General features: G+C 35.9%; 1 protein-coding gene across 1 annotated transcript in view; it reads left to right on the top strand.

The window, feature by feature from the left end:
* The first annotated feature begins 287 nt into the window (after positions 1–287).
* tmprss3a (transmembrane serine protease 3a) overlaps positions 288–20558 on the top strand; it is a 21380-nt gene continuing 1109 nt past the window's right edge. The window contains exons 1-13 of the mRNA XM_030125478.1: positions 288–582; positions 703–743; positions 2862–3096; positions 4312–4425; positions 5263–5379; positions 7072–7195; positions 7314–7433; positions 8941–8987; positions 10658–10823; positions 16210–16379; positions 17755–17850; positions 19066–19208; positions 20360–20512. Of these exons, the coding sequence (XP_029981338.1) occupies positions 288–582; positions 703–743; positions 2862–3096; positions 4312–4425; positions 5263–5379; positions 7072–7195; positions 7314–7433; positions 8941–8987; positions 10658–10823; positions 16210–16379; positions 17755–17850; positions 19066–19208; positions 20360–20512 (1821 nt within the window). The remainder of the gene's footprint in view (positions 583–702; positions 744–2861; positions 3097–4311; positions 4426–5262; positions 5380–7071; positions 7196–7313; positions 7434–8940; positions 8988–10657; positions 10824–16209; positions 16380–17754; positions 17851–19065; positions 19209–20359; positions 20513–20558) is intronic.

The following is a 20558-nucleotide window of genomic DNA, read 5'->3' as shown; positions in this document are numbered from 1 at the left end:
TGACTCTGCTGCATTCTATCAGTTACTGTTTGGTTTATTGCACTTAAAGTTTAACTAGAGAAAATTATTTTGTCTGTAGTTCATGTCGACCAAAAAACATTGATTAAACATATTAATCGTCCACATCAGTGAATAAACGGATTCAGTTTTTCAGCGTATAGCTCAGTCTTGGTCTGTTTTCTGAAACCCTTTTATAAACTCTACTATACGTAATGTGAGCAGTGTTGGTGTAAATGGAAGGTATTTACCTGTTCTAACTCATCTGTCTGTGCAGAAGCAGCTGGACAATGAAGGCAGTAGACGATGTCCACGCACTGACCAGCGGCGCCCCCGCCTCCACCCCCCGACTCCCAGAACAATCTGGGGACACAGAAGCGTGTAACCGGAGCCACGTAGTAGGAGGTCCAGGGTCACCTGATCCTCACGGCGAGCGGCAGCACTCACCTGCTCAGGTGTCTCTTACCAGAGAGGAGGCACGGCAGGAGGGAAGAAGAAGAGGAGGAGGAGGAAGGCTGGCCAGAGGATCAGAGGGGCAGAGGGAGTCGGAGGAGGGAGGATATGGTCTTGGACGGCCCCCGGGTGGTCCTGGATGATGGCACCATGACCGACGGTTTGTGGATTCAGTGCGTTGGAGTTTCCTCATGATGATTCGTGGTTCGTTCCTTCGTCGTCTTCAGTCTGTTTTTCCTCTGTCTGTTTCAGATCCTGACGCCAACGCCGCCGCCACAGACACGACTCTAAAAGTAAGTCAACAAAAGCACCCTGATAGTTGATAAAGAGGTTTAATATTTGATCTGTATTTGGTCGACAGATAGACCAGATACAGTCTATAAACAGGACGATGGAATAAACATCAGAACGTATCAAACTGCTCAGATGTGATGGATTTGTGGAAAATGTTTGGTATTACAGGGTTTATTTGCTTCAGATGCTCTGGTGTCATTTTACTTAAAGTGGTGCATTTTCATGTAATATTTGAGTATTATTACATTGGTTAAACAATAGTGAATGGATTGAAACCATAAAAGTAAATGACAATGAACTAGTGATTAGACCCCAGGAGTTTTTACTTCTGTGCAAGAATGACTGAAAACCATGATTTACTATCATTAGATTCAGCTGTTAAAATGGTAAATGTTTGATTCATCAAACAGTAAAACATTTGTGTTTTATTTGACAAATATATGGACAAATCAGAGCAGCCGATCTCCAAAGGAAATGATGTTATAATGTAAAGTGATATCCCAGTATGACATTAAACTATGTCACAATAAATATCTTCATATCACCATCATCAGAAATGTATTTCTATACAAAAAAACAGGAGAACTTTAGTAAGAATTAAATAGTGAATTTGTACCTGAAAACTGAAGAACAACTTCCAGAAGTTTCTAGCCTGATCGGGACTAATTGTTCTGACAGTAAAGAATCAGAATACTTTGTTAATCCTAGGGGGAAATTATTGGATGTTACAGTCGCTCCATTCACGTATAAAAAAAAGTTGCAAGAAACAACTTATCAATACAACAACAACAAAAGTGTGTGTGTGTGTGTGTGTATATATATATATATATATATATATACACACACACACACACACACACACACACACACACACACACACTTAGAACAGCAATTTATACAATATGTACTAGACAATATATTATCAACATGATAATTTAATACATATAAACAAATATTTGCAAAAATTGTTGCATGTAAAGTGTTGGATTCTTGTTGCTATTACAGTTATGATTAAATTCCACATATTGATGTCTTTGATTTATTCATCTTGATGTGTTCCATGTTGCTGCTGTTTTCTAAATATGAGGAGTTAGTTCATCTTCATCATCATGGTTTAAGTATTTACTGGTTTGATGTCGTGTTTCATACATTTATTGTTCTGTTGATTTAGGAGATCACACACTGAAACAGGTTGTCGTTTGGTTGGTGTTTCCTTCTAATACATCATTTCTGTTTGTCATTAATTCAGTGAATGTTCCAGCGTCCATGTATGAACACTCACATAATTATCACCACATGTATTTACACAGGCTCTGTTTGACTCCAGCCTTTTTACCATGTGACCTTAAACACTCAGATCAGGACGTGGATGAAGGAGACTGAAAAAAATGAGCCTGAGAAATGTTCTGATCTTTATCAAATCAGACAAAGACGATGTGAAAAAGGTTTTTACCTGCACAAATAGAAACGATAACTTTATAAGAGTCATTACTTTACTGGGTTTGATGGGGTTTGAAGTGTGGTAAATCTCCAGTACATGTTTTGATGAAGGTGGTGGCTCAGGGGTTTTTGCAGCAGGATGTATTTATTTTAATTACTGGTTTATTTAACAGGGACATTGTACATGAATTCACATGTCTGTAAATGCACCAGAGTTAGAATAATGTCTGTTTTTCATCTGTAGTAACTGGACAGATGTTAAATATTCACCCTAAAAGGTAGCACAAGGTTATAAACATGCAATTTTAAAAATATAAAATTAAATCTCTTAAACACAGATGAATGTTACAATACAAAAATGTTTAATTGATTACACATCAACAAAGTAAGTAAAAAAACTGTTAGAACACTTTGCACTTATTAGACATAGTAAATACTACAACAAAGACAGGATTAAAAATGTCTAAATAAACAGGTGAATTTTGGGTAAATAATGTGTATAATAATTAAATATGTTGTCATCATGTTGATCCTCCTTTATTCACTCAATCAGTGAAATAAACGGCGTTGGACGCTGTCTCCGTGAACTGCAGTCTCTACTGTCACAAAGGACTCTGCTCTCGTTAAATAATTGATGAGGCACTGTAGCGTTACAGATCATTTCCCTCCATGTTCAGGAACCAAAGGAGGAGACAGTGGAGCAACCAGACCCGTCCAAGATCGAGGTGGTCTCTGTGACGGAGGACGACCTCCCCTTGGTGGAGACGCCCAACACCCTGAACGTCAGCCCATTGGACAGCTTTGCCACCGAGTCCATTGCCGAGAAACCCGAAGAACCACCCGTTCAGACGCCAGCAAAGCCCGCCCCCAGCCCGGGGATGCCCGTCACCAAAGTCCAGCCTTTTCTCAATGGTGAGAAAATCAGGCCCCGTTGGTTCAATCGAGTTATTAAATTATAAACAGGAAAAGGATTAAAGACCCCAACATCCACTGATGTAACGGTTTAATACCTGTGGATCCACTAATCCTATCAATACATGTCAATAATTGGTGTAAAATACAGTTCATCATCCTTTCACGGTCACGTTTTATTTACGACAGAACATGGAAAACATGTTTAAAATGTTTAAATCAACAAAATAAGTAATGAGCAAAATATGTTTTTATTTATTTTTATAAGTCACTTTCTTGAGTTTTCTCTGTTTTCAATATAATCTTTGGATGTACTCTGAGTTTTCATGAACATCTATGTGATCAGTGAATTAAATATAGGAAAATTCAGGATTTGCACTGAAAAATGCAAGACACAGAATAATATTGCACTAAATGATAATAAATCGCTTCAGAAAGGTTAAATATAGAGAAAAATTAATTTGGGAACTGAAACAAAAGTAGCTCTGAAATTTGGGCAAAAGAAGCAGATCATTATGCTTGATATGATTTTTATAAATGGTTTGAACAGACATAACAATAAAACTTTTTTTTTTGGGTTCCAAACTAAATTTTGTGACTGCATGAGGCACATCAGTGTGATTTATTAAAATTATTATTTTATGAGCGAAAATGTTGATGTAGATTCAGCTCTTTGGGAAATTTATATTCAAATTAATTTTAACATCCTTCTATCAGATGTGCGAAACCTGCCTTTGAGTGGAAATGTGATGAAAAACCAAAGCCGTTCTATCCTCCTGAGACCCAAGTTTTGATTGTGAAACAGACTCAGAGCTGAGTAAAAATCACACTTAGATGATCTGTAAAATACCAGACTGTCCTCAGATCTAAGGTGTTTTAGTTGTTTGTCAGTTCGTCTTCACATACGACTTCATAAATGAGTGAATCTGGCAGGTGGATGATCAACGTGGCGTCAGTCCAATGTTTTGACCCGTGTTAGATCCGGCCCTCAGTGTGGGTTGTGATCCTCAGGTTATATAATCTGCAGTTAAATTCTCCTGGTAGAGTTTCAATAGGCGAATGAGTCACAGATGAAGATCCAGAGGTGTTTACAGCTGTAGATGGATGTAGGAGAAAACAGAGGACAGACAGTAACTCAGAGGGACATTAAAGTGAGGTCATAGTGTCACTGTTTCTTCTTAAATCTGTGTAAATGTCCGGTTTTCTTTCACCCAGAGGACGACTTAAAGAAAAGCTTTAAAGACCGGCTGTGGGCCCATCGCATCGAGCTGCTGATCTCTGTTTCTGTGGTGATCGCGCTCATTCTGGTTCTGGGCATCGGCCTCGGAGGTGAGGACCCGAGTGTCGGTCTAATGGAGCCACTGTTGGTGCATGAATGTTTAATGGAACCCTTCACTGTTATACAACTCTATCTCCACATACATAGTATTAGGTCAGAGACACAATGAGGCTCTAGAGCCGACCATGTCCCACTAATGCACTGCCTCTGAATCTTTAAAAACCTGCCATATTTACACCTGCTATTAACTGGATGCACTTATGGCTGCATCTGCGAATCCACCATGACCATGTGAGTGAAGAACGGTGGTTTAGACATTTACAATGACATTAAAACCAGTGACCAGGATGAGGAAAGACTCTTTAGTCTTATCTTTTATCTTATTTTTAGTCTTATCTTTAGTTTTATCCTAAGTCTTATCTTTAATCTTATCTTATCTTACACCTGGTATCTAACCTGTTCATCCTGTCAACTGTAAATTAATGGAGGATGTTTCATTTTTCTTCACTTTTTTCTCAGTAAATTTAGGTTCAAAATGTTGAAAGTATCAGATGTAGAAGTTTCACATTCACCATCAAAAGTACAATTTCAGCGTAAATGCAACTAAAATACAGCAAAAAAAATTCATCTCTGGCTAAAAATAAATGCAGTGTGTAGGATGAAAAACAGCTGGAAATCATGGGTTGAGTCTGAACAGGTTAAGGTTTGGGTCATTTTTAGCTTAAAACATGAAAAGGTTCAAAAAGAAAATAACAGGCAAAACAGTCAAACATGGAATTGAATAGACTTTATTATTAGTAGTGGGATTACTAGGATACTATAACCAATACACTGCGAAATGAGACAAAAGACAAAGTATACATGTGTGTGTGTGTGTGTGTTTTCAGTGGGTCTGAGCTGCGTGGGGAAGTTTCGTTGTGGTTTGTCGTCGAAGTGCATCCCGTCTTCAGCTCAGTGTGACGGGAAGTTTCAATGTGACAACGGAGAGGACGAACTGGGCTGTGGTGAGACACAAACACAGCAACACATCAACAAACACAACAATACACAGACCCACAACACACAAATGCAACAGTCCATTTTTGGATTTATTTCAGAGTTCGTTAGTGACGTAGAATCAAACTTCCTGTTGTTGTCTTCTATGTCACTTCAGTTTTCTCTGATTTAATAGTTTTTCCATGTTCAGATGTAACAGAACTGAATAAATCAGATGAACCTGTATACATGCATGAAGACATGGGAGTACTGGGGACAAATCCAGGTGTGTTAATCTGATTTATTATAATCAGATTACTGCTGTTATCTGATAAAACAGATCAGATTAGACTGTTTACATGATCAGTAATAATCTGATAACTGCAGAAATCGGATAATGATCGGAGTATTAGTCTGTATGTAAACAGGCTCAATGATGAAGTCAAACCTATAATTCAAGTCAGGAATTAGACTGGAACCACAGACCCTGGTCCCCGGTCTGAGCCTGATACTGATGCAACAGGTTCAACTAAAGGATCAGGTGACAAAACCGCTTAGACCCGAGTCAGCTCTGGGTCCGGAAACTAATGCCGCGTTTCCACTACGTGGAACTGGCTTGGCTCGGCTTGACTCGACTCGGGTACCAGGTCCTATTCCTGGAGACCGTTTCCATTACAGATACTACCGACTTTACAGTACCTGGACGTAATAGCAATGAGGCACGTTACTTCCGTGTCGTCTGCTCGGAGTTACTGATAAACTCGCTCATTGTGTGTTGTTTCATCAAGCTCACGCTGAATTTTTACATCTGAACCTCCTCAACCAACCATGATGTAGTTTTACAGTCTGTCATGTGGATTAACTTACCGCTATATTTACTGTAAACTTCTGCATCTATTTTTTGTAAAACGGCAGGTCACAGAGACGACTCTCTGACCAATCGGCAGTGTTTACACGTCACATTTTAGTATCTGGTCCCCAGTCCTGGAACCTTGGCAGAGGCGATACCAAAAAACTAGAACCAAATTCTAGGCCCTTTTTCGTAATGGAAACGCACAAAGGCCGAGTTGAGTCAAGTCGAGCCGATACGATACCACGTGGTGGAAACGTGGCATAAAACACACCCATACATGAACAACACATCACACACACACATAAATGAACGACACATACACACACACTGATACATGAACAACAAATAAACACATACACACAGATAAATGAACAACACACACACAGATACATGAATAATTAGCAGAGCAGTAGTTGTTTATGAAGGACACAGATTATTGGCCTCGTATTAGGATGATCATATCAAACTGAGCTACAGCCTAATGACCATCACATCCACATAATATGAAAAAAAACTTTAATGTGTTTATTTAGACTGTTTAACAGTCAGAACGATGAGGATCATATTATTATTATTAGTTATTATTATTGATAATAATAATAATAATAATAATAATAATAATAATAGTAATACATTCCTCTCATGGAAGTGTTGGGTGTTGGGATGTGTCCATGTTCTTAACCACCGTCTTGGTTCTTGTTTGTGATACCGGATCCAGGTGTTTGACTGATGAACATGTTCTGCATCATTTATTGTCTGTGTTGTCGTCTTCGTTACAGGATTCAGTTTTTAACCTGGTGATTCTTCATGTAGGTTTAGTCTACTGGTTAAACCTCTGTCCATCCATCTGTCTGTCTGTGTCCATCAGTGCGTCTCAGTGGGCGGAGCTCCGTCCTCCAGGTGCAGAGGGGCGGGGTCTGGCTGACGGTGTGTTCTGAGGACTGGACTAACTGGCTGGGTGAATCCGCCTGCAGACAGCTGGGATACTCCAGGTTCACACATCTGTCTGCTTTTACTTCACATTCAGTATACAGTCACTTTTACGTCTGTTTTTTTTTTTTTTATTAAACCGTGATCATTAGTTCAGTGCTTCTTATACTTTTTTGTCAGATACGTGGAGTCGTTCTTCGTTCCTATGTCGTCCATCGAACTGGAGTTCCGGTCCAACCTGGTGTCCATTGACTCGGGACAGAACCACTCGGTCAAACTCTACAATGCCACAACAATCAGGTACAAACACACTGAAAATACAGAAACACGTCCTGATGGTGTCCGTTATTCTGCTGATTATTCACTGAAACACAATGATTATTGTTATTTTACAAAAACTGAGAACTTATTATATGGCACGTATTAATAACACTGGTCTACAGTGTTTTATAAAGGATTAAACGTGTTAAATCTTACAGACTTTAATAAGGTGACCTGAAATCAAATGACCAAAGTGCTGTTTATCTGATGTTTTTAATATATATAATAGTGTTATTCCACATATTTAGTGGTTTATGTTGTTTTATCCAATAGATTTATACATTTTCAGTAAATAGAACCTGTAAGGTCAATGTATTGTAATGTACAGACAACGTTTTCCTTTGGACTATCATTAATTCACGTATTTGACATTTAGACAAAGACTGTATCTGTATCTGTGAAAAGCAAATGAATAGACAAATGTGCAGAAATTAGTACGAAATGAAAAGTAGATATTGAAGGGGTTTTTTCGTCTCATTTAATCCACCCCTGCATGGGACCATTAGATGGTACTGGATTTGTTTCCATGTTGGTTGTGTCATAGCCTCAACAATGGTTTCAATGGCATCAGTGGTGTTTGTGTTCAGGTCGTTCATGTCCCATATCTTTGATCCATACACTGTATGGTCGCGGAAAAAATTATTAGACCATCAAAAGTCATCAAAAACAATGGTTATGCAATCAAGTACTAACTCCTGTGTGTATCATGTGACTAAAACAGACAGAAAAGAAAAAAAATGGAATGCCTAAAAGCACTGTTTTTGGCAGTACAATGCCATAGCTATTGATGTCAGAACTGAAGTGATTTTTGTTACTATCAAGAAAACATGGAAAATGGATAGATATCAGCTCTGAAATTAAACCGTTATGAGCTATTTTTGTTGTTATCATTATATTTGTCCAAACAAATGTACCTTTATTTCTACCAGGCATTGAAATGAATGAGAAATTGAAGAAAACAAGGGTGGTCAGATCATTTTTTTTCTGCGACTGTATCTTTAACATAACCCCACAGACAGTAATATGTGATGAACGAGGTGTCCAGGGAATTGGACCATCCCTTCCAATCCACCAGTGTGTAAATGTTGGATTTAGAACCCTCCAACATGCAGAACCCAATGTGGTGGTGCACCATCCACCTGGAAAATGATGGTTGGTTGAAGGTCATCCAGTTGTGGTGTCATATTCAGTCAAGTCAGCTGATGGTTTAATGAACCTGTTACCACTAGAAAACATGTGACCAGACACACAGAGCCATTATAATGACACCATAGACACATTGGGGTTTTGAGATGATAGTATTAATATGTGGTTAATTGAACAGACTCAGAGGAATGATATTTATCTGACTCTGAATCTATAAAATAAACCCCCCTGATAACTTCACCCTGTTCACGTACTTTCATTTTAGTTTTAGTTTGGGTTAAAGTCATGAACAACAGGACGTTGTTGTGTCTGATGGTTGAGTTTGTCGTTGTGTTCACAGTAAAAGTCAGTGCAACTCGGGGAAGGTGACCACTCTGAAATGTTTGGGTGAGAAAACACACAGTTGGAGTGTTTTTACTTCTGTTTATGTGCACACGGTTTTACATTCACAGCATGAAGAATGTGTGTGTTTGTTGTAGACGTGTGTGAATACTTTTCTTGCGAAGAAACGTATGTTGTAAAAGCAGAATAATTATTTAAAAAATCAAAACGGTGGCTTCATGTATTCAGCCTTTATGTGTGTTTGACATGTGTTAATGGGACATAAATCTGTAAATGTTCATGACACTGTTGAAGGTTGGTGTTAACGAACATTAACCCTCTGTGTTCTGGACCGTCCCTGATGTTCACATTCATCCACTGATTAAAGTTGTAATACTGCTGATGACCACTAGATGCTGCTCCTGTATTCTGAACTTCTCTCAAACATGTGTCGAACATGTGGCCCATGGGCCAAAACCAGCAGCCAAAAGGTCCAGTCTAGTCCATGGGGAGGTGAATTTATCAAATTCATATACATTGAAGATATTACCAATAAATGGTGTTAAAATCATTTTAGTTCAGGTTCCACATTCAGACCAGTATGATCTGAAGTGGATCAGACCAGTAAAATAATAACAGTAACCTATAAATAATAACTACACATGTATCTTTTGGTTTTAGTGTCAATGAGTAAAATTACATGAAAATGTTTACATTTATAAACTATCCTTTAACCTGAACAAACATGAACAACCTGAAATGTCTTAATATAAGTCAGTGTGATTGTACCAATATTCTGTCTGTTATTAAATGTTTTGTGTATTTGTAGACCCACTGTGACCTGTACGTTATAATATACATGTGGAAATGATAAACTGAGGCAGAATATTGGTAAAATTGCACTTATTTTTTAACAATTTTCCGGTTTTAAGGATCCTTTGTGGATGTTAATATTTTCATAATGTAGTTTAACTTTTTCACTGTTATTATTTTACTGGTTTGACGGTATGTTTATGCCTTGATCTAAAAATATTAAGTGAGTTTTGTTTTTCCAGGACTCATTCTGATCTCATTGGTTTTATTCAGACTTTCTAATAAATGTTCTGGTACAGTTTTCTCTGTTAATCAGTCCTTGTAGATTGTGTTTGTGTAGAAACCAGTGGGTAACGTCCTCTGTCTGATTATATAACAGTTAATAATCTGAACACACCTTGGATCATAGACTCTGCAGATATTTAACAAATCAATAATATCAGGTTTTCTCAAAAATTTTTTTTTTAAACATATATACATAAGTGTCTGTAAAAGCCTGTCACTGTCATGAATTAAACTTATGTCATTATTACAAATGTTGTGTTTAAGTGTGTAAGTCATTAAATGTTTTCTTAATGACTTGCCTGGTTAAATAAAGGTTAAATCAGGTTTGTAGTTACATGAACATTATTCCTGATTTAACATCTCATAAACCCTTTTTGTGTTTTTGTGCATGGTTGCATGAACAGTATTTGCAGTTACTGATATTTTTGATCCAAATTGTTGATGGACCTGGTTTGGATCAGTGTTTAGAAGCTGTTAAGGTTCACTTCATCGGTTCATTGTAGTGAAGATCATGAGAAAAGTACATGATCAATAATAATCTGAAAACTCCAGAAATCAGATATTGATCAGAGTATTGATGTGGATATAAACGACCTTGTTGTTGAACCCCTTTAATCCTGTTTGTCGTCGTTTCTCAGAATGCGGTTCTCGGCCTCGATTCACCACTCGCATCGTGGGAGGAAACCTGTCGAGGCCGGGTCAGTTTCCGTGGCAGGTCAGTCTCCACATTGGAGGAGAGCATCTGTGTGGAGGATCCATCATCACGTCCCGTTGGATCGTCACCGCCGCCCACTGCATGGAAGGGTGAGTGGGAATGCTGCCGCCGTATGACAGGCCGACAGTAAACAGACGAACGAACACACACACACACACAGAGGTCTGACTGATCTATAAAAGAATAGATGGTTCATGTAGGTGTAAGAGTCATGGAAGGAGGCGTCTCAAATAACAGAAACAGATCTGTTTACAATGAAGGAGACAGTAAAAGAATAACTTTATTGTCACTGAAACGAGTACAAGGAAATTAAAAGTACCATCCAATCTGTGCATTGTGTGTCAATTGTCCTTTATAATGTTAATATGTATATAATATTGAAATTTTAATTCTATATTTATATAAATACCAAATTTCTTATTTTTCTCTTATATTTTGTTTTTCACTCATTTGTGGTTGTTCTGACTTTTTCTTTGCACTAGCTGGCTATATGTTACTTCTGTTAACTCTGAAATTTCCCAGCGGTGGAATAAATAAAGTCATTTCTTATCTTAAAAACATAAAAACAGGAGATGCAGCAACAAGATTCAAAAGCATGAAAAAGTCATGGATTTAGGTTTTTTTGTTGTTTTTTAGGACATTGTTTTTTTTCGCCTGATGCACAAATTCACATTTTATAGCTGATATTTTATTTGTGTCATTTATTCATTATTTGCAAAAAATGTAAAAAAAAAAAAAAAATAAAAAAAAATCAAACAATTTTTTCGTTAAAGTTCTCATTTTCTTTACCTTAACAGCCAAGCACTTAAGTAAGAAAATACTGATCAAAAAGCTTAAAATAAGCATAAAATATGCAAATAATAAACAAAAATAACATTTTGGATCATTTTAAACATGCCAACAGGCTGTAAGAGTAAAAGCATAAGAACAGGAAATGCAGTGACAAGATTTGCACACATGGAAAAGTGAAGAAAGATTCGGAAAAGACATGGATTTAGTCTGATTTATTTATTTATGTATTTTAAAGAAAACAGGTCACAGGTTTTGTCCTCCCGATGCAAAAATTCACATTTTAAAGCTGATATTTTCTCTTTTTTTTTTTTTTTTTAGCAATTTGTTCTCATTTCAGTTGATTTAATCCTGTTTTTATATGAGTTCAGACATGTTTTCATTAAGAACTAATATCTGAAACTGAAAGACTCAGGATGTTTTCTGTTAGAACAAAAGCCTGTTTTATTTGAATCTGTAGAAAATGGTTATTAGTTCAATGAATTGATTAAATGAATGAATATTAGACTGAAGAAGTTTATTTTGTTTCCATGTAATAATTAACTAAATTCTTTTTACTTTTATTTACTTCTTTGTGAACCTTGAGGTAATTTATTTGTAAAGAGCTTTTAATTCATGTTTAATTTATCAAAATTCGGGTTCACTAGTCACACTTTAATTGTTTAATATCTGATCTTCAACATATGCAGTCAAAGAAACAAAAGCACAAAATGAAATAAAATGTCAAACAAATAAAAAGAAGGAAAAGCTAAAAATGAGCCAAAGGTAAAACAAATGTAAAATAACATGAGCACAGTTCAGTTACTCAACCTTTATGGACATTTCACACACTTTTCATGCTTCAGTTTTTGGTCCTTTTGTCTGTGTGTAAATGATTGTTTGTTTTGTTTTTTTAATTAGAATTTAAAACCAACAAAGAAAAACTAAGAAAAAAAAAATATATTCAAAAAGAAGTGTGATGAAGGACACTACTGGACACAAAGTCCCATGAGCCACAAAAAAACTCCAAAAATATTACACATATACAAAATAAACGTGACATACCCATAAACATGATATACATTGTATATCATAGTTAATTATTCATAATCATATAATGTAATACATGTTATATACAGTATATACAGGGTGGGGAAGCAAAATTTACAATGAACATTTAGTTGTTTTTTTCTCAGCAGGCACTACGTCAATTGTTTTGAAACCAAACACATATTGATGTCATAATCATACCTAACACTATTATCCATACCTTTTCAGAAACTTTTGCCCATATGAGTAATCAGGAAAGCAAATGTCAAAGAGTGTGTGATTTGCTGAATGCACTCGTCACACCAAAGGAGATTTCAAAAATAGTTGGAGTGTCCATAAAGACTGTTTATAATGGAAAGAAGAGAATGACTATGAGCAAAACTATTAGGAGAAAGTCTGGAAGATACTATTTAAGAAGAATGGGAGAAGTTGTCACCCGAATATTTGAGGAACACTTGCGCAAGTTTCAGGAAGCGTGTGAAGGCAGTTATTGAGAAAGAAGGAGGACACATAGAATAAAAACATTTTCTATTATGTAAATTTTCTTGTGGCAAATAAATTCTCATGACTTTCAATAAACTAATTGGTCATACACTGTCTTTCCATCCCTGCCTCAAAATTTGTAAATTTTGCTTCCCCACCCTGTATTAATACATTATACAGTGTTATAACAACATTATAAAATAATTGTTTACATTGTGTAATAAAAATACACATTATAATACATAATTTATAATAATTTATTTCATTCATTTTAAATAAAGACCACATTTTTGTGCTCAGTGGTACGAGTGTGACCATGTTTTAGATGACACAAACTAAATATGAATTATTTAGACGTAGACTTAGACTTCGATGCAGTGGCTCAGTAGCAGCAGGATTAAATAAAACAAACACTATATATACAAGATAAAATAAATATGCATATAAAAATTATCTCTATATTACACTCTTTTCTGTATACTACATGCAAAGTTGGATAATTTTTAGAGCTTGTTTTAAAAAAGTGCATTTTTCCGCTCAGTGTTGCAGGTGTTACTAATATTCGAAGCAGCCCCAACGGTTAAATCCAAACATGAATAGGTTTGACTGAAGAACTCCATCTTCCATTTCCTTTATCAATGCAAACACCGACTATTTCATCAACACAATAAATATGTCTGAAAAAATCACTGAAAAAGTCTTTAAACACCTTCATCTATGATCATTCACACATGATGTTTAAGAACCAATCACTTCATTTGAGTTCATTGATCACTGATCCTTTGATCCTCTGAGGTTTAGTTTCATCTGATCAGTGTTTACTCGTCCTGAGGTAAAACATCTCTCCAGTTTACTGACATCATCCATGGCATTTCCAGTCACTGCAGTAAATCAATCTCTTCCTGCAGTTTTAAGTGACTGAATGAAGATGGTGTCGGGTGCAGTTGGCTCCGCCCACTCGCCGTTGGGTTGTAGACGGTGTAGTCGGGTTTCTGCATCAACCCCCTCTGACATACTTTTACAAACAAGTCATTCAAGAAAAAAAAGAAAACTGCTGAAATATAGAATAAATTAAACTCTGCTCTTTGGCTTCGTATTTACCGCCTGTAGAAATAATGACATGATTGATTATAGTTTATTTATTTCATAGATAAAAGAAAGACAGAAAAAGAAAATCTGCTTTTACATGTCAGCAAATTGAATGAAAAAGAGCAGAAAGAAAAACTCATATTTTCTGCCTCTTTACAAAATACTTGTGTGTTTATATTAATAATTTCAAACAGAATCGTAAAATCAGCCTCTTAACTCTGTGGTTTCCACCCATACACGTCCTTTAATCACCTAAAGCGCATCATCTGCACAGCACCATAGTAATGTTTGGGGTTTTTTTATGCAGTTTGGTTTTACTTTGGGGTTTGTTTGTTTTGTTTTTTTTTTGGGGGGGGGGGGGGTTGTTTTACTTTTTTTGTATTTCATCAACTTGAGCCATTAACAAAAATAAAAAATCTCAATAAGTTTTAGATTTTTAACCCTTTAAATGTCATGTTTGTGATGAAAACAAACCATATTTTTGATGCAAAACACCCAAAAATATTTTTAAAAATGTACTACATAAAAATTGGATTAGTTTATATTAATTAATTAATTCATTCATTCATTTATGTATTTTTCATCCTGGCATATGTCAATGATTAACACCAACATTGGTTAATATACATTATTATTTTTTGTTCTAGGTCAAATGTTAAATGCTAAAATGTGTCATTGTGCATTTTGTACTCACTTGGTAGAAGAGTGTTAGTGCAGTGTTCACAATGTGCTGATTTTAGTGGATGGGTCAGAATGTATAAAAATCATGTAAATATAAACAGCTTTTGAATTTTGACCTAAAACAAATTGTGAAAAATAATATGACCTGTAATAATGTGAAGTGCAAAGTGTGCATAATATGCTCACCTGGATACTGGGAGGTTAATACTGTATCTGCATCACTCTCTGCTGCAATTCATCATTTGCAAAAAAAAAAAAAAATTAAGCAATTTATTCTTTAAAGTTTTCATTTACTTTAAACAGCTGAGCACCTATGTAAGAAAAAACTGATCAAAAAGTGTAAAATAAGCATAAAACAATGCAAATAGTAAAGGAAAATAACATTTTAAAATATGTTAAACACGCAAACATGCATGTGAACGTACCAAGTTTTCACCTATCAACACAAAGTGAATAAAAATTTAAAAAAGAAATGTTTTCCGAAGAACTTTAACATATAATATTATTGGTGTATTCTATTATTATGGGATGTATTTCCATTGGAGATCATTAAAATCCCCCCGTCTCCCTCTTCATAAACCTCTTACGTAAAGGTTCACTGTACATTTATTTTAAAGTGATAGTTTAAACATTCTATAAACTCCACATGTAGGCGGTTCATCAGGAGGTTTATATTTTTTATCTTATTTCCATCAGACTCCACTTTCTTCCATCAGGTCTATCAGTTCAGATCTATTTGAAGTTTTACTGCTGTCGTATATGCTGATGAAACTATGACCTTGTACGTCTGGATGTTTTTTCCATCTGTACATTTTTTTTCCATCTGTATGTTGTTTTTCATCTGAATGTTTTTTTTTTTCCATCTGTCCTTTTTTTTTCCATCTATACGTTTTTTCCATCTGTACATTTTTTCCATCTACGTTTTTTCCATCTGTATGTTTTTTTTTTTCTGTGCATTTTTTCCATCTATGTTTTTTCCATCAGTACATTTTTTTTCATCTGTACATTTTTTTCCATCTGTACATTTCTTTAATCTGTACATTTTTTCCATCAGTACATTTTTTTCCATCTGTACATTTTTTTCCATCTACATTTTTTTTCCATCTGTATGTTTTTTTTTCATCTGTACGTTTTTTTCATCTGTACGTTTTTTTCATTTGTACGTTTTTTTTTCCATCTTTACGTTTTTTCCATCTGTACATTTTTCCATCTATGTTTTTTCCATCTGTACGTTTTTTTTCATCTGTACATTTTTTTCCAGCTCTACGTTTTTTCCATTTGTACGTTTTTTCCATCTGTACGTTTTTTCCATTTGTACGTTTTTTCCATCTATACTTTTTTTTTCTCATCTGTATAATTTTTTCCATCTATACGTGGCTAATGTGACCAGTTTTGTTTGTCCAGGTTCGCTGACCCATCCATCTGGGGCGTCCACGTGGGTCTGACGGAGCTGCCAGCCCACTTGGCCCAGTCCCTGAGCGTGGAGCAGATCCTCTACCACGCCAAGTACCGCCGCAGCAAACTGGACTACGACATCGCTCTGATCAAACTCAAAACGCCGCTGGTTTTCAACGGTGAGGACATGGTTTCATTAAACCGGATCCGCTGTTTGTTCCACCAACGATGGTGGTTTGTCCAGATGATGGATGTTTTTGTCAGTGAAATAAGGGGCTCTGTCTACAACTAGACAGAAAGGGAACAACACATTGACTCACTCAGCGTCGCCGATGTCTAGATTTCAGCAGTCTTCTTCTAAACTACTGGTCGGTAGGGGTGTGTATTGGCAAGAATCTGGTGACACGATACAAATGACAATACTAGGATCACAATACGATATATCACGATACTGTTACAAAGGCAATCTTTTACTGGTTTTGTTTCTTTTTTAAAAGATTATTTCCTTATAAGAACTGAATTACACCAGAAATATGTACAAATACTAAAAACATTTACACAACAAGATCTAATGCTATATCACAAAATTTACTTCTGTTAAAACTTAGATTATGTGTTACAGACATTACAGTTTAAGATCCCGTTCAAATGTTCATATTCTATTATTTCACAACATCATAACATATTTTTTGTGCAATCCCAGCAAAGGAAATAACATTATTTAATAAATGAGTGTTACATAATAATGAATAAAATATAAACAACAAAAAAACAACAAAAAAACTAAAATGAACATCTACAATATCTGCATTTGAATAAATACCTAAAAATATCGATACAGTACTTTGTAATATCGATACAGTATTGTAAAATTAAATATCGCGATATATTGCAGAACTGATATTTTCTTACATCCTTACTGGTCAGATTCATTTTTAATTTTTTATGTATCTTCCTTGGGACAATGTTTACAAAGTTTTGGCACAGTTTTCAGAAATTTTGATTTTGGAATTTTTTTTTCTTATAAATTTTTGGAATATTAAAAATGTGCCTTTCCTTCTAATGGTACACATTTTGATGATTTGTAACATGTAAATGGTTACAGATATCAATATAGTTCCTATTGATCACTGATAGAAGTCATATATGGACTTTGATTGAATTAGTTGAGTTCTCCTCCAGTGAAAGTACCAGCCACTTCTATTGGCAGACTGATCTGCATCCAGACCACAGGACTGGAACATAGAGACAGAACCAGACAACCTCACACATTCAGCTGGGAATGGTTCAGATAGAACATGACGCTGACATACAGGGACATTAGAACTATTTTCATTTTTCTGTTGTTATTCTAACTATTTAGATAGAAGCAGACGGGTTCTAGTTTCTATTGTGGTCCCGGGTCTGGACTCTGGACTCTCTGGTTTCTGGGCGCCATCTCGTGGATGGTCTGATGTTTGGCTTTCAGCTCAGATCATCTTCAGAACCGTTCATAGACATGTTGGACCATGTGGTTTCCTCTGACCCGTGTTCTAATGACGTTCTCCTCCACAGGCCTGATACAACCCATCTGTTTACCCAACCACGGGGAGCAGTTTGAGGAGGGAACCATGTGCTGGATCTCTGGATGGGGGTCGACAGATGATGGAGGTGAGTGTCACCATGACGACCGTGTCCAGTCCATGAACATGAGAGTCTGAACCTGGTTTAATCAGATACGTAGACATCACTGTTTCCATCCACACTAATACTCTGATCGGTATCTGATTATTATTGATCATGTAAACAGTCTAATCTGATCTGTTTTATCAGATAACATCAGTAATCCGATTATAATAAATCAGATTAACTCACCTGGATTTGCCCCCATTACTCCCATGTCTTCATGCATGTATACAGGTTAATCTGATTTATTTAGTTCTGTTACATCTGAACATGTGGAAAAACTCTTAAATCATAGAAAACAGAAGTGACTTAGAAGACAGTAACAGGAAGTTAGATTCTACGTCACTAACGTACGTACAAACACTGAAATTAATCATATAATGGACTGAAACAACTAAACCAGGGTTTATGGATTGTCCTATTTCTGAAGTGACTGTAAATGCATCAGATCTGATTGTTACAATTATCTGATTATTAACAGTTATCAGATTTATTACCTACGCCAAGGAATGGCGAAGGTTATATTTTCATCGGGGTGTGTTAGTTTGTTTGTAGGTTAGTTAGCAAGATAACTCAAAAAATTATGGAAGATTTGGATGAAATTTTCAGTAAATGTTGATACTGGCACAAGGAATAAATGATTAAATTTTGGTGGTGATTTTGGGGGGGGGGGGCTGATCTGCCTTGGTGGAGGTCTGCGCTCTCCGAGTGCTTTTCTAGTATGTTCATGTAAACAGACTCATCAATTCACATAAACTCTAGTGTCATGGTCTTTTATTATTGCTGATTTCCAACATGAACCGTTCTGTTTCTGTTTTGTGGACCTAAATCCAGACTCTTCCATCTCCTACTTTCAGAATATTGGGCTGACACTGACTCACTTTATTATTGAACTTTATTTAACCAGGAACACAATAAATAAAAAATCTCTTTTTCTAGAGTGTCGTGGTCAAGATCAGCAGCAGCAGAAGTTACAAAAAACAGAGAAGTCATCCATACATAAAACACTAAAAAAAATACATAAAACATTTAGTGAAATTCAGATCTAAAACCACACAAATAAAACAGTGAAAACATACAAATAAAACACCACCAATGAAATAAAAGGTACTACTACTCACTGATGGTGTATGTGCTGTTTATTGATCAGTGATGGTGTATCTATTGTTTATTGATCATTGATACCCTGTGCGTCTGCAGGTGAGTCCAGTATCGTCCTCCGTTCGGCCATGGTTCCTCTTCTGTCCACTAAGACCTGCAGTCAACCCGACGTCTACCCAGGACTCATCTCCCCATGGATGATCTGCGCCGGATACCTGGGGGGAGGGATCGACTCCTGCCAGGTAAAAAAAAACAAAACACCCACAATCCCCCTGGAACCACCCCCTCCCCTGTGACTCCGACTCTCAGATGTTTATTTTTGAAGCTCATATCACAAACACACAGGCTCATCAGTTAAATCTGCATCAACAGACGTTTCACTGAACTCGGAGTTTTTCTGACGTTCAGATCCAGATTCGAGTTTGATGTTCACTGATTCTCATTTTTCTTCACTTTATGTTTAAATGTAAAAATTTCAGATGGTGTTGATTTATTTTTACCATAAATGTTCTCATCTAAATTCTTGTTAAATAATTATATCAGTCTCCAAAATCCTCTGCCAGTTAAAAACAAGTGTTACCTTAGTTCCATCATACGAATCTAATTTGGTTTGATTCGTCAGTCGAGGTCACCCTGTGTTTTTCCTGTTTTGTGTGTTGCATGATTTGTATGTTCGTGTTTTATGTTGTATATTTGTGTCTTGTACTATATATTTTGTATATCTGTGTATTTATGTTGTGTATTTTGTATTTTTGTGTCTTATGTGTTGTATAGTTTGTATATGTTTTATACTGTATTTTGTGCTACATTTTTGTCTTTCGTGTTGTATATTTTGTATGTTTTACATTGTGTTTTTTTTTTTGTGTGTTGTATTTTTGTGTTCTTTGTGTTGTAAATTTAGTATATCTGGGTTTTATATTTTGTTTTGTATGTTTTGTGTTGTATATTTGTCTTTTGTGTTGTATATTTTGTATATCTGGGTTTTATATTGTGTGTTTTGTATGTTTTGTGTTGTATTTTTGTGTTGTATATTTTGTATATCTGTGTTTTACATTGTGTGTTTTGTCTGTTTTGTGTTGTATATCTGTTTTACAATGTGTTTTGTATGTTTTGTGTTGTATATTTTGTATATCTGTTTTACATTGTGTGTTTTGTCTGTTTTGTGTTGTATATTTGTCTTTTGTGTTGTATACTTTGAATATCTGGGTTTTATATTGTGTGTTTTGTGTTATATATTTTGTATATCTGTGTTTTACATTGTGTGTTTTGTCTGTTTTGTGTTGTATATCTGTTATACGGTGTGTTTTGTATGTTTTGTGTTGTATATTTTGTATACCTTTGTTTTACATTGTGTATTTTGTATGTTATGTTTGTGTGTTTGGCGTGTCGTCAGGGTGACAGCGGCGGTCCTCTGGCCTGTGAAGACTCGTCCACGTGGAAGCTCGTCGGCGCCACCAGCTGGGGAATCGGCTGCGGTGACAGAAACAGACCTGGCGTTTACACCAGAATCACACAATCCCTGAACTGGATCCGACAGCAGATGGGGGTCAGTACATGTTATTCACACAGGGTCAAAGCGTCATGAAGGGGTT

This window comes from Sphaeramia orbicularis, chromosome 21 (genome assembly GCF_902148855.1).
Source record: "Sphaeramia orbicularis chromosome 21, fSphaOr1.1, whole genome shotgun sequence".
Lineage (NCBI taxonomy): Eukaryota > Metazoa > Chordata > Actinopteri > Kurtiformes > Apogonidae > Sphaeramia > Sphaeramia orbicularis.
Note: the sequence above shows the minus strand (reverse complement) of the source record. Positions and strands in the feature narration are given on the sequence as shown.